Raw genomic sequence first — 15,904 nt, 5'->3', positions numbered from 1 at the left:
TAACTGTAACAGGAAGAGATCCCCTGACCAGAAATACTGCAGCTCTAACTGTAACAGGAAGAGATCACCTGACCAGAAATACTGCAGCTCTAACTTACCAGGAAGAGATCACCTGACCAGAAATACTGCAGCTCTAACTGTAACAGGAAGAGATCACCTGACCAGAAATACTGAAGCTCTAACTGTAACAGGATGAGATCACCTGACCAGAAATACTGCAGCTCTAACTGTAACAGGATGAGATCACCTGACCAGAAATACTGCAGCTCTAACTGTAACAGGAAGAGATCACCTGACCAGAAATACTGCAGCTCTAACTGTAACAGGAAGAGATCACCCTGACCAGAAATACTGCAGCTCTAACTGTAACAGGAAGAGAACACCTGACCAGAAATACTGCAGCTCTAACTGTAACAGGAAGAGATCACCTGACCAGAAATACTGCAGCTCTAACTGTAACAGGAAGAGATCACCTGACCAGAAATACTGCAGCTCTAACTGTAACAGGAAGAGATCCCCTGACCAGAAATACTGCAGCTCTAACTGTAAGAGGAAGAGATCACCTGACCAGAAATACTGCAGCTCTAACTTTACCAGGAAGAGATCACCTGACCAGAAATACTGCAGCTCTAACTGTAACAGGAAGAGATCACCTGACCAGAAATACTGAAGCTCTAACTGTAACAGGATGAGATCACCTGACCAGAAATACTGCAGCTCTAACTGTAACAGGAAGAGATCACCTGACCAGAAATACTGCAGCTCTAACTGTAACAGGAAGAGATCACCTGACCAGAAATACTGCAGCTCTAACTGTAACAGGAAGAGATCCCCTGACCAGAAATACTGCAGCTCTAACTGTAACAGGAAGAGATCACCTGACCAGAAATACTGCAGCTCTAACTTTACCAGGAAGAGATCACCTGACCAGAAATACTGCAGCTCTAACTGTAACAGGAAGAGATCACCTGACCAGAAATACTGAAGCTCTAACTGTAACAGGATGAGATCACCTGACCAGAAATACTGCAGCTCTAACTGTAACAGGATGAGATCACCTGACCAGAAATACTGCAGCTCTAACTGTAACAGGAAGAGATCACCTGACCAGAAATACTGCAGCTCTAACTGTAACAGGAAGAGATCACCTGACCAGAAATACTGCAGCTCTAACTGTAACAGGAAGAGAACACCTGACCAGAAATACTGCAGCTCTAACTGTAACAGGAAGAGATCACCTGACCAGAAATACTGCAGCTCTAACTGTAACAGGAAGAGATCACCTGACCAGAAATACTGCAGCTCTAACTGTAACAGGAAGAGATCCCCTGACCAGAAATACTGCAGCTCTAACTGTAAGAGGAAGAGATCACCTGACCAGAAATACTGCAGCTCTAACTTTACCAGGAAGAGATCACCTGACCAGAAATACTGCAGCTCTAACTGTAACAGGAAGAGATCACCTGACCAGAAATACTGAAGCTCTAACTGTAACAGGATGAGATCACCTGACCAGAAATACTGCAGCTCTAACTGTAACAGGAAGAGATCACCTGACCAGAAATACTGCAGCTCTAACTGTAACAGGAAGAGATCACCTGACCAGAAATACTGCAGCTCTAACTGTAACAGGAAGAAGTGTGGAAGCAAAAGACACAACTCTGTCTGTTAATTGGCTCATGTGACCTAACAAGTATAGTTTGTTTGGTATGTTTGTGAGTACAGTGAATCAATTGATCCCAGTGGACGGCCCTTATTTTTTAAAATGGCAGTTTTCTATTTAGGATTACCCAATGGCACATACTACTAAAATGTATATTATTATGAAAATGGTTTATTTACATGAAGCAGGGTTTTACATATGAGCTGTTTTATGCGATATCTTTTTATAGAGATCTACATTGTTTGGGGGGTATAGTTTTCCTTTAACATATAAGTCTCTCATAGTCAGGGACTTTATTGCTTACAGGAAAATAAAGTGTGATTTACAGTAATGTTCATCGACACCGTAAAATCAACACAAAAATATTACCTGCCGTAAAACACTGGGCACAGTATGGGCTCCTAATAAGGTGCCTTGGGCAACTGTTTGCTGCATGTGACTCTGTGAGAACGGTGCGCTGGTGCTTACCTGGGACTCATGAGCTTACATCTCATATCATCGAAATCCCTTCAAAATATTCAGAAAATGAAAGTCGCTTGGGCGTGACGGAAAAATGTCTAACTCGCACAATAGACACCGAAGCAGTGGAACTCATCCTTTGCTTTTTTGATAATTAAAACCTCATTTTTGAAGTAATTATACGCAATTAAGAAAGATAATGGCAATTTATTTTCTATTATGCGTGGGAAGGCAGGGTAGGGTGGGAGGGAGCAGCCGTGGAAAGAGACGGAAAACCAAGTAGAAACATGAAGAAGGGATTTGGGATGGGGTGGAATGTGCCAGCGGATGAGGTGGGGGGTGATATCTGGGGACATTTACCTTGTGCATTACCTGTGCTCAGCAATCATCCTCCGAAAGTCTGGCACAGCACCCACACGGGGAGGCTCTCCATATAAAATGTCAGGTGCAGGGTCACATGGGTTTGGGGTAATTATACCTCTGCACTTTGATCACAGACGACTTGGCATCATTCCGAAATGGTTGTAAATAGCAGGTAGTCTGATGGAAATGCAGCGTGTTGCTTTAGGACAAGTCAGGGTTAATAATGCGGCAAATGCACCTGCTGGAAAAAGGCAACAACAACTGACAGTCAGACAAAGTTCATGACTGCCCATTCCCTGCCCGTGCCTTGCAGAGCAGCTACTGCCCAAGCACTCGAGAAGGGGAGACGGTTAAAAAGAGACTGACACCCCAAAGATTTTTCTGCTGGAGGGCTCCATTGGGAGCAAATAATATAATGCCAGTTCTTTATATGAAGTATCTAGTCCCACATTAGTCAGGAGGCAGAGGGTGCAAGTTCAACAATTCACAATCTAATATGCAATTCATATACAGACTAACATGGTTCCCTCCCAGTTAAGAGTAATCCTCTATGTCCGTGTAAGAAAAAATGATACATAAATATGTAACTGACAGTTTGCACATGAGGTCACATGGCTCTGAATTTATCACAAATAATGAGTTAAATGCACTTGTTTCATTTGAACGGGTTATTATCTCAAGATTTCACCACTGTTTAGTTACATCCGTTGGACTAACGGTGGCCATAGACTCAAAGATCCGCTCGTTTGGCGACATCGCCAAACGAGCGGATCTTTCCCCGATATGCCACTAACTGCGTGGCTATATCGGGGGTAATTCAAATATTCGGCCGTATGGGCGAACGATCGAATTACGATACGCCAAGGGGCTCCGACGGGTCGGTCGGGTAAAAATCCAACCTTCCCGATCGATATCGTGGCCAGATATCGATCGGGAAGACCCGTCGGAAGCCCCCATACACGGGCAGATAAGATGTCAAATCGGTCCAAACGACCAATATCGGCAGCTTTATCTGCCCGTGTATGGCCACCGTTAGGCAGGTCGTTTTAAAGGAGAACTAAAGTCTAACTAAAGAAGTAGGTAGAAATGTTGTACATGATGTTTTGTGCTTCTGTACCAGCCCAAGGCAACCGCAGCCCTTTAGCAGTAAAGATCTGTGTCTCCAAAGATGCCCCAGTAGCTCCCCATCTTCTTTTCTGCTGATTCACTGCACTTCACTGAAACTGTAGCCTCGTGCAATAAGTTCACTATATAAAATATGGCATTTTTAGCCACGTTCATTTTTAAGGTTTAGTTCTCCTTTAAAGGGGTGTTTCAACGTTTAAGTTGACTTTTAATACGGTACAGAATGGATAATTCTAAGCAACTTTTCCTTTGGCCTTCATTTATTTATTTTTTTGCCAACTCTTTACAGCAGAAGAAGGAAAATGAAAACCAATTGCCTCTGAATATCGCTCTCTGTATGACACTAAAAGTTAATTTAAAGGTGAACAACGGAGTATACACTCACCCTAGGCAACCTAGTGCTGAAAAATACCCCGGTCCTGATGATATTTTTGAGAAGAGGCAAAAGATGAATCCTCTAGGGATGCAAAAAATTCAGCCAGGATTTGGTCTTTTTCAGCAGGATTCTGATTCGGCCGAATTCTTGTACCTGGCTGAACTGAATCCGAATCCTAATTTGCATATGTAAAAGTAAAAAAAAAAAAAAAATTCCACCTTTCCCTTTCGATATATAGCCGGATCTTTCACGAAGGATTCAGGGATTTGACTGAATCAGAAATAGTGTATTCGGTGCATCCCTTTATTGCTCCACTAGAACTCGTGTAGAACTTTGTGACTAATCTTGGAGCCTGGATCCAGATTGAAGCGTGAGCAGTTGAGACTAGGGATGCACCGAATCCACTTTTTGGATTCGGCCGAACCCCCCGAATCCTTTGCGAAAGATTCATCAGAATCCCGAATCCGAACCCTAATTTGCATATGCAAATTAGGGGTTGTAAGGGGAAAACATTTTTTACTTCCTTGTTTTTTGACAAAAAGTCACGTGATTCCCCATCCTGCCCCTAATTTACATATGCAAATTCGGATTCGGTTTGGCCAGGCAGAAGGATTCGTCCGAATCCTTCTTAAAAAGGCTAAATCCTGGCCAAATCCCAAACCGAATCCTGGATTTGGTGCATCCCTAGTTGAGACAGCTTTCCATCTAGCCAGGCTTTCATTTTGGGAGATTGATTCCAGCAAAAAACTTTCATTTTGGGCAAGTTTCACTGCTTTTACTTAAAAACGGATTTCATCCGTCTCCAAATGGACATTTGTTCTTTGTCTCCGGCATGAAACGCGTTCCCCTTCCTTTCTTAACGCCGGCCCCTGTGTACCTTGTAAAGATCAGTAAATAAGACCCCATTAGCAATGGATGTAAGTACCGCCGATCCCCGAAGCTTTCCTAATGTCCATTAATGCTCTTCCACAGGATCCGGAGCTCGTTTTCCCCCCAACCATTTAGTCAAACGGTGCGATTATTTAGAGAGTGAATTCATGCATACTAAACCGTAGCTTAAGTAATGCGCAGGGTGGAAGGTAAAGCTCCGCGGAGACGATAGTCCTTTTTGTTATTTAACGATCAGCCATAATTAACTTGCAAATTTGAAATAATTAGAACAAATTAAAGGTATTTAACTTTGCCTCCCTGAAGGAAAATTCAAATTGCACCAAACTCGGCTCTAAATTATTCAAGGCTTGAAGGTCTTTGCAGCCCCGGTTCACTTTTAGATTTTGTGTGAATATCGTAACATGGCGTTTGTCTGGTGTATGGGAAGATGGTGCGCAGTGGGCGGAGTCTAACTGGCATATTGTCGCCCCCCAGTTCCCATTTTCAAATATTTTTTACGCACATTTAGTGCTAGAGAGCAACACAATCTATTCACTTTATCTGAAATGATGCATTATGCAGATAATCTCCATCTGCATGCATATTCCCCCCTGTTAAGGACTCATCTGGTTGCTAGGGCACAAATTACCCTAGCAACCATGCATTGATATGAATAAGAGAGGCCTGAATAGAAAGATGAGTAATAAAAAGTAGCAATAACAATACATTTGTAGCCTTACAGAGGATTTGTTTTTTTAGATGGAGTCATATTCCAGTCTCTTATTCAAATCAGTGCATGGTTGCTACAGTAATTTGACCCCTAGCAACCAGATGGCTGAAATTGGAGAGCTTCTGAATAAAAAGCTAAATAAGTCAAAAACCACAAATAATAAAAAATGAAAACCAATTGCAAATTGTCTCAGAATATCCCTCTCTACATCTTACTAACAGTTAATATAAAGACAAACAACCCCCTTTTGATTGGGCATATGAGGTAATTGGCCTATTAATGATGTGGTTACTATGGGATTGTCTAACCTGACACTTATTGGTCAAGTAGGGCCCATCCACAGATAAAGTTCCTGAGTGACTTGAAATGGAAATACAGGTATAGAATCTATTATCCAGAAACCTGTTATCTAGAAAGCTTCAACGTATAGGAAGGCTGTCTCCTATAGACTCCATTATAATCAAATAACGACGTTTTTTAAAAACAAATGATCTCCTTTTTCTGTGTAATAATAACACAGTCGCTTGTACTTGATCCCAACTAAGATATAATTAATCCTTATTGGAAGCAAAACCAGCCTATTGGGTTTATTTAATGTTTACATGATTTTCTAGTAGACTTAAAGGAGACATATAGGATAAATAAACCCTAATTTTGTAGGTAATAATATATACTATATGGCGCTGGTTTTACTTTTGATTGTAAATTAATATTGTCTTCAAAATCAGCCCCTTTATTAGAGCTCCCTATAGATGTTCTCTGGTCCCCGTCTGTGTTTCAAATGAGGGGTGGGCGTGTCCTAACTGCCAGAAGCACAGAAGGATGGGGACAGCCAATCGCAGCCCTGCAGTCACACAAGCACAGACAGACTTGAGTTCCCTATCAGGTCCTGCTAGCTGCTGATTGGTTCCTGTCCTACAGTGCAGTGAGCTGAGTGCCGCCCACTCCCCTGCACAGCCTTGGAATTCAGGGAACAGATGGGTGGGACTAGTAGGGATTTTCAATAAAGTAACCAGAAACACAAGTTTTTAAAGCACATTCCTACTATATCTAATAGAGTTTAATGCACTGGCACATTCTTGCTTTTTACATAATATGTCTCCTTTAAGGTATGGAGATCCAAATTATGAAAAGATCCCCTATCCAGAAAACCCCAGGTTCTCTGCTTTCTGGATAACCGGTCCCATACCTTAATATGTCTCCTTTCAATCTGAAGATGCTCTAGTGAGTGTTTCTGTATGGGCAATATTGGGCACTTCCATGCAAGGGAATGAGAGGCGCAAGGGCCCATTTAAAGGGGACCTGTTACCCAGACATTTAAAGCTGTGTATTAAAAGCCCTTTTCAAAGTAAACATAAAACCCCAAAGGAAACATGATTTAAATAATTCATATTGCATAAGCAAAGTTTATTTTCCTTGAGACAAAAAGAATTTGAAATGATTTCTTAGGGTGACTGTTCTCCTTTAAATGCACCTTCATCCTAGCAACCATGCACTGATATGAATAAGAGACAGGAATATGAATAAGAGAGGACGGAATAGAAAGATGAGGAATAAAAAGTAACAATAACAATACATTTGTAGCCTTACAGAACATTTGTTTTTAGATGGGGTCAGTGACCCCTATTTGAAAGCTGGAAAGAGTCAGAAGTAGAAGGCAAATGATTGAAAAACTAGAAAAAATAAAAAAAGGCCAATTGAAAAGTTACTTAGAATTAGCCGTTTTATAACATACTAAAACTTAACATAAAAGTGAACCACTCCTTTAAAAGAGAAATTCCAAATTTTCCTTTAGACAAAAGCCAAACCCACCAGACTACCCCAAACTGGGTAGTCTGGTGGGTGCAGAGTCATCCTGGGGAGACTGGTGGGTTCAGAGTCATTCTGGGGAGTCTGGTGGGTGCAGAGTCATTCTGGGGAGTCTGGTGGGTGCAGAGTCATCCTGGGTAGTCTGGTGGGTGCAGAGTCATTCTGGGAGTCTGGTGGGTGCATAGTCATTCTGGGGAGTCTGGTGGGTGCAGAGTAATCCTGGGGAGTCTGGTGGGTGCCGAGCCATTCTGGGGAGTCTGGTGGGTGCAGAGTAAACCTGGGGAGTCTGGTGGGTGCAGAGTCTTCTGGGGAGTCTGGTGGGTGCAGAGTCATTCTGGGGAGTCTGGTGGGTGCAGAGTCTTCTGGGGAGTCTGGTGGGTGCAGAGTCATTCTGGGGAGTCTGGTGGGTGCAGAGTCATTCTGGGGAGTCTGGTGGGTGCAGAGTCATTCTGGGGAGTCTGGTGGGTGCAGAGTCATTCTGGGGAGTCTGGTGGGTGCAGAGTCATTCTGGGGAGTCTGGTGGGTGCAGAGTCATTCTGGGGAGTCTGGTGGGTGCAGAGTCATTCTGGGGAGTCTGGTGGGTGCAGAGTCATTCTGGGGAGTCTGGTGGGTGCAGAGTCATTCTGGGGAGTCTGGTGGGTGCAGAGTCATTCTGGGGAGTCTGGTGGGTGCAGAGTCATTCTGGGGAGTCTGGTGGGTGCAGAGTCATTCTGGGGAGTCTGGTGGGTGCAGAGTCATTCTGGGGAGTCTGGTGGGTGCAGAGTCATTCTGGGAGTCTGGTGGGTGCAGAGTCATCCTGGGGAGTCTGGTGGGTGCAGAGTCATCCTGGGGAGCCTGGTGGATGCAGAGTCTTCTGGGGAGTCTGGTGGGTGCAGAGTCATTGTGGGGAGTCTGGTGGGTGCCGTTGGTGAGGAGGGGTGGTGGAAAGACCCTGTGCTTATGTTTTGGGTTTATTTTACCTTTTAGTCTCAGCACTGTGCCCTCCTGTGAACCTCACTGGCACAACATTCAGGCTGAAAACTTTGCATAATAGTTTCCAGTTAAGCCTCTCACTAATTGAAAAAAATCGAAGCCCGGGATTTTGGGCAGACGTTTGATGAAAAGTTGGGCAGAACGCTGGTTTGAGCCCAGAACCGTCTAACAATGCGACTCAGTTCTGCAGAACAAATGCTGTCAGACCAAAGCTTTGTCTTCATGACAGGCCGGGAGATAGCAGTTAACTGAGGCCTTTGCTTAACGATCAATAGCCTCCATAGTATAAAGGATCTGCCCTACTGGATCTGTAAGCTCTTGTGCCACGGACGTGAGAACTTCAAGTGCCATTGGTACTTTATGATAAAAGCTTTAAAGGGATGGCGGATCCCAGATTAATGCATCCAGTCATATTGGTGATCAACAGACCTAGAGGTAAGGCATTGCGGGAGGTGGAGTCTTGGCTGGAGGACAGCTACAATGTATCAGGAGTCGGGAGAAGCAGTTCAGTGAAAAGAAGGGGCAGGCAGATACTGCTTCCCACAGCAAAATCGTTTTGAATGTGTTATTAATGTTCATTGGAAGGTTGTCAGGAATTCCATTTCTTTCTTGGTACAAATTGTATTTCATTATCTGGATAAGTTACCCTTTAAAACTTCTCTTCCAGTTTTTGAAATGTTTAAAGTTGCCATGGTAACCTAATGTTAATCTCCTTTGTGCCGGGTCTGTTTGATCCGCAAAATCCCAGGTAAATATTCAGCTCTGGCTTTTTCTTTGTTTGAACAGAAATTACGATCCTTTTTACCAAATAAGATTATATCTGCCGAGAAGGCGTCTCTTGAAATCAGGCGAGGATTTTCCCCTCTGAATGTTTGTTAACTTCAATCCAGCAAAACACTGTTAAATAAATTCATTTATGTGCGCGGAGATTTATTATATTTGTGTATAACACCCGGGGGCAGGAGAGTTTCCAGTGTTTCTAAGGATAATAATGAGGTTCTGTGACCATATAAAGGCACAAGGCTTCAGGCTGAGTTATACAGGGAACTCTGAGTATCACTCATGTATTATAAGGGATAATGTACCCCCTACTGTAAATGATAAGGATATTAGAAGTCACTGAGGGGTTGTTCTGTAACCATATAAAGGCACAAGGCTACAGGCTGAGTTATACAGGGAACTCTGAGTATCACTCATGTATTATAAGGGATAATGTACCCCCTACTGTAAATGATAAGGATATTAGAAGTCACTGAGGGGTTGTTCTGTGACCATATAAAGACACAAGGCTGCAGGCTGAGTTATACAGGGAACTCTGAGTATCACTCATGTATTATAAGGGATAATGTACCCCCTACTGTAAATGATAAGGATATTAGAAGTCACTGAGGGGTTGTTCTGTAACCATATAAAGGCACAAGGCTACAGGCTGAGTTATACAGGGAACTCTGAGTATCACTCATGTATTATAAGGGATAATGTACCCCCTACTGTAAATGATAAGGATATTAGAAGTCACTGAGGGGTTGTTCTGTGACCATATAAAGACACAAGGCTGCAGGCTGAGTTATACAGGGAACTCTGAGTATCACTCATGTATTATAAGGGATAATGTACCCCCTACTGTAAATGATAAGGATATTAGAAGTCACTGAGGGGTTGTTCTGTGACCATATAAAGACACAAGGCTGCAGGCTGAGTTATACAGGGAACTCTGAGTATCACTCATGTATTATAAGGGATAATATACCCCCTACTGTAAATGATAAGGATATTAGAAGTCACTGAGGGGTTGTTCTGTGACCATATAAAGGCACAAGGCTGCAGGCTGAGTTATACAGGGAACTCTGAGTATTACTCATGTATTATAAGGGATAATGTACCCCCTACTGTAAATGATAAGGATATTAGAAGTCACTGAGGGGTTGTTCTGTGACCATATAAAGACACAAGGCTGCAGGCTGAGTTATACAGGGAACTCTGAGTATTACTCATGTATTATAAGGGATAATGTACCCCCTACTGTAAATGATAAGGATATTAGAAGTCACTGAGGGGTTGTTCTGTGACCATATAAAGACACCAGCCAGTGAATGTGATAAATGACATGTGTGTCTCTTTTAACAAATATTTATTTCACAGGGTATGGGTGTATTCCATTGCATTATATGGAAAATAACAGTTGTTGTACAGTCTGTGCTTTTCATATACAGATAAATCCCTTGAGGGTAAAATGTAGATAAAAGTACAAAGTGATGTCTAAGTAAGTGCTTTGTTATTTACAGTCCCGCGAGGCCTTCGTCTGAGGGTGTTACAACTCCACCATCCATCAAAAGTTCCAAAAAACACCACAGTGGGGGTAAAAAATTCCAAAAAACAACAGTTTCTCTGTGTGAGACTCAAGATAGAGACCCTACATGTGCAGAGGCAGGGAATGGTTTCACCAGAGGTAAGTCTGTCTGTGCCCCCTGTTTGTTTATACCCTGTTTGTATTTGATTCTCAAACTGCAATGTGTGACAGGGTAAATCTCATCTGAAAGCAGCCATGTTTGGCACTGTAGTTAGGCATAGGGAGGTTGTTTACTAGGTAACTAATTAGCTCAACTAAACCTGAATTGTGCTTAGTACATGGGATACCTATGCTGCCATAGTTTTATGGGATCTCTCTGTACAGACTATGAGCAAACTTAGGGGCTGTTCCTGCTGAATTGTGCTTAGTACAGAGGAATATCTATGCTGCCATAGTTTTATGGGATCTCTCTGTACAGACTATGAGCAAACTTAGGGGACTGTTCCTGCTGAATTGTGCTTAGTACAGGGAATACCTATGCTGCCATAGTTTTATCTCTCTGTACAGACTATGAGCAAACTTAGGGGACTGTTCCTGCTGAATTGTGCTTAGTACAGGGAATACCTATGCTGCCATAGTTTTATGGGATCTCTCTGTACAGACTATGAGCAAACTTAGGGACTGTTCCTGCTGAATTGTGCTTAGTACAGGGAATACCTATGCTGCCATAGTTTTATGGGATCTCTCTGTACAGACTATGAGCAAACTTAGGGGCTGTTCCTGCTGAATTGTGCTTAGTACAGAGGAATATCTATGCTGCCATAGTTTTATCGGATCTCTCTGTACAGACTATGAGCAAACTTAGGGGACTGTTCCTGCTGAATTGTGCTTAGTACAGGGAATACCTATGCTGCCATAGTTTTATGGGATCTCTCTGTACAGACTATGAGCAAACTTAGGGGGGCTGTTCTTGCTGAATTGTGCTTAGTACAGGGAATACCTATGCTGCCATAGTTTTATCTCTCTGTACAGACTATGAGAAAACTTAGGGGACTGTTCCTGCTGAATTGTGCTTAGTACAGGGGAATACCTATGCTGCCATAGTTTTATGGGATCTCTCTGTACAGACTATGAGCAAACTTAGGGGACTGTTCCTGCTGAATTGTGCTTAGTACAGGGAATACCTATGCTGCCATAGTTTTATGGGATCTCTCTGTACAGACTAGGAGCAAATTTAGGGGGCTGTTCCTGCTGAATTGTGCTTAGTTGTATCCTAACCCCCTGTACAGGCTATGAGCAGTTTTTGTGGGCTGATTTAAGGTACAGGGTAATTGCCCCACTTTATTTGTCCTCTGCTGAACTAAATAGGTGACAGAGAGCAAAGGAGTGTAGACAAAGCAGCTAAACATGACAACCCTGCTGCTCAACTCTTCCTTAGAAAACCTGTATGGGGGAGCAGGGGCATTTTGGCAAGTGAGTCTTTTTGGAGGGGTTAGGTGGGAATCCTTATGTTTGCTAAGATGGGTTAGTTTCCCTTTAAAAGGTTAATCCTGCACATAGAGAGACTGTCAGGGTTATGGTACTAAAATATTGATGGTAAAGCAGAATCAAATCTGCAGAGAATCTGTCCAGGTAAGAAGCCAAGTATCAAAGACCTTTAAGCCCTAAGAGCATTTTCCTCAGGTTCAGCAGAAATGAGCCCCCAGGTGTCCCTTAAATCCCCAAACTGTATTTGCAGCCATTCGCCTTTTCGGATTTTTTAACACTTTGCCTCCTTTCCTTTGTCCCATGGTTTTTGTCTCCAGCAATGGAACAGCTTTCTCTCTGTCTCGCTCCAATTGGTGCGTGGAGATTGCGCCCCACCCTTAGCTGAGGTCAGTCCCCTCGCATTGCACAGCAACAAAAGAGCCACAAATGCACCGTAAAAATCCAACAAAAAAATCAATTTCTAATTTTGAAGCCAAATCATTTTTGACTAACAGGGGTTCAGCCCCTATTACCTTAGCTGTACAGGCTCGTGACATTCGTGCATTGTGTGTGGCGCTGGAGGAATCCTAATAGTTATGCGCCAGCCTCCATCTTGATTTCAGCCCCACCGATCAATTCACCCGAAAGAATGAAGTTCCTCTCTGCTCCACCAGCTCCGAGGGTTCCTTTCAGCTTTGTTGTGTGTGTCCCTTCTCTTAAAGGAACACTGTCTTTAGAATGAGACATTTCCCTAGTACTACCGACTCTTTACTTTACATTACTCATCCCTAAAGTGATATTTCAGTTATTTTTAGGTTTTACTCCGGTCCTTTTAGAGCTGTAACCTTCTTAGGGATGTACCGAGTATTATTTAGCACTGGTGGAGGGTGATTCTTATCTTTAAGAAGGCTATTAAAAGACATTACTTCAAAGTATTCTAGAGCAGGATAAACACAGTGCCAGTTCCATGTATAATACCCCAGAACACACAGCAGATAAATACAGTGCAAATTCCATGTATAATACCCCAGAACACACAGCAGATAAATACAGTGCCAATTCCATGTATAATACCCAGAACACACAGAAGGATAAATACAGTGCCAATTCCATGTATAATACCCCAGAACACACAGCAGGATAAATACAGTGCCAATTCCATGCATAATACCCCAGAACACACAGCAGATAAATACAGTGTCAATTCCATGTATAATACCCCAGAACACACAGCAGATAAATACAGTGCAAATTCCATGCATAATACCCCAGAACACACAGCAGATAAATACAGTGCAAATTCCATGCATAATACCCCAGAACACACAGCAGGATAAATACAGTGCCAATTCCATGCATAATACCCCAGAACACACAGCAGATAAATACAGGGCCAATTCCATGTATAATACCCCAGAACACACAGCAGATAAATACAGTACCAATTCCATGTATAATACCCCAGAACACACAGCAGGATAAATACAGTGCCAATTCCATGTATAATACCCAGAACACACAGCAGGATAAATACAGAGCCAATTCCATGTATAATACCCCAGAACACACAGCAGATAAATACAGTGCCAATTCCATGTATAATACCCCAGAACACACAGCAGATAAATACAGTGCCAATTCCATGTATAATACCCCAGAACACCCAGCAGATAAATACAGTGCCAATTCCATGTATAATACCCCAGAACACACAGCAGGATAAATACAGGGCCAATTCCATGTATAATACCCCAGAACACATGGCAGGATAAATACAGTGTCAATTCCATGTATAATACCCCAGAACACACAGCAGATAAATACAGGGCCAATTCCATGTATAATACCCCAGAACACACAGCAGATAAATACAGTGCCAGTTCCATGTATAATACCCCAGAACACACAGCAGATAAATACAGTGCCAATTCCATGTATAATACCCCAGAAAACACAGCAGGATAAATACAGTGCCAGTTCCATGTATAATACCCCAGAACACACAGCAGATAAATACAGTGCCAATTCCATGTATAATACCCCAGAACACACAGTAGGATAAATACAGTGCCAATTCCATGAATAATACCCCAGAACACACAGCAGGATAAATACAGTGCCAATTCCATATATAATACCCCAGAACACACAGCAGATAAATACAGTGCCAATTCCATGTATAATACCCCAGAACACACAGCAGATAAATACAGTGCCAATTCCATGTATAATACCCCAGAAAACACAGCAGGATAAATACAGTGCCAGTTCCATGTATAATACCCCAGAACACACAGCAGGATAAATACAGGGCCAATTCCATGTATAATACCCCAGAACACACAGCAGATAAATACAGTGCCAATTCCATGTATAATACCCCAGAACACACAGTAGGATAAATACAGTGCCAATTCCATGAATAATACCCCAGAACACACAGCAGGATAAATACAGTGCCAATTCCATATATAATACCCCAGAACACACAGCGGGATAAATACAGTGCCAATTCCATGTATAATACCCCAGAACACACAGCAGATAAATACAGGGCCAATTCCATGTATAATACCCCAGAACACACAGCAGATAAATACAGGGCCAATTCCATGTATAATACCCCAGAACACACAGCAGATAAATACAGTGCCAGTTCCATGTATAATACCCCAGAACACACAGCAGATAAATACAGTGTCAATTCCATGTATAATACCCCAGAACACACAGCAGATAAATACAGGGCCAATTCCATGTATAATACCCCAGAACACACAGCAGATAAATACAGTGCCAGTTCCATGTATAATACCCCAGAACACACAGCAGATAAATACAGGGCCAATTCCATGTATAATACCCCAGAACACACAGCAGATAAATACAGTGCCAATTCCATGTATAATACCCCAGAACACACAGCAGATAAATACAGGGCCAATTCCATGTATAATACCCCAGAACACACAGCAGATAAATACAGGGCCAATTCCATGTATAATACCCCAGAACACACAGCAGATAAATACAGTGTTAATTCCATGTATAATACCCCAGAACACACAGCAGATAAATACAGGGCCAATTCCATGTATAATACCCCAGAACACACAGCAGATAAATACAGTGTCAATTCCATGTATAATACCCCAGAACCCACAGCAGATAAATACAGTGCCAATTCCATGTATAATACCCCAGAACACACAGCAGATAAATACAGAGCCAATTCCATGTATAATACCCCAGAACACACAGCAGGATAAATACAGTGCCAATTCCATGTATAAAACCCCAGAACACACAGCAGATAAATACAGTGCCAATTCCATGTATAATACCCCAGAACACACAGCAGGATAAATACAGTGCCAATTCCATGTATAATACCCCAGAACACACAGCAGATAAATACAGTGTCAATTCCATGTATAATACCCCAGAACACACAGCAGGATAAATTATTATTATTAATAACATGTATTTATATAGCGCCAACATATTGCGTAGCACTGAAAAGTAAATGTGATTATAGAACTAAATCACATGAATTACATACATAGAATATATGGAGTTACATACATCGCAATCAATACTGGTACAAAAAGGTGAGGAAGGCCCTATGCATAGGCATACAGTCTAAAGGGAAGGGAGTAATACACAAGGTGTGGGAGTGGGCAAGATCGAATTAAGTGGGTGAGAAATGTGGTATTGTATGTGATGTTGCGTTTGGTAGTTAAAGGGATCCTGTCATCGGAAAACATGTTTTTTTCAAAA

General features: G+C 42.3%; 1 protein-coding gene across 2 annotated transcripts in view; it reads left to right on the top strand.

Annotated features, from left to right (window-relative positions):
- kiaa1328.L (KIAA1328 L homeolog) overlaps window positions 1–15,904 on the top strand; it is a 101,933-nt gene that overhangs the window by 72,093 nt on the left and 13,936 nt on the right. For both annotated transcript variants that reach the window (XM_041570309.1, XM_041570305.1), the window contains one exon: window positions 10,653–10,816. In XM_041570309.1, coding sequence (XP_041426243.1) covers window positions 10,653–10,816 — 164 coding nt within the window. The remainder of the gene's footprint in view (window positions 1–10,652; window positions 10,817–15,904) is intronic.

Source organism: Xenopus laevis, chromosome 1L (assembly GCF_017654675.1).
Source record: "Xenopus laevis strain J_2021 chromosome 1L, Xenopus_laevis_v10.1, whole genome shotgun sequence".
Taxonomy (NCBI): domain Eukaryota; kingdom Metazoa; phylum Chordata; class Amphibia; order Anura; family Pipidae; genus Xenopus; species Xenopus laevis.
The sequence above is the reverse complement of the archived record's forward strand: the minus strand, read 5'-3'. Positions and strand labels throughout refer to the sequence as shown.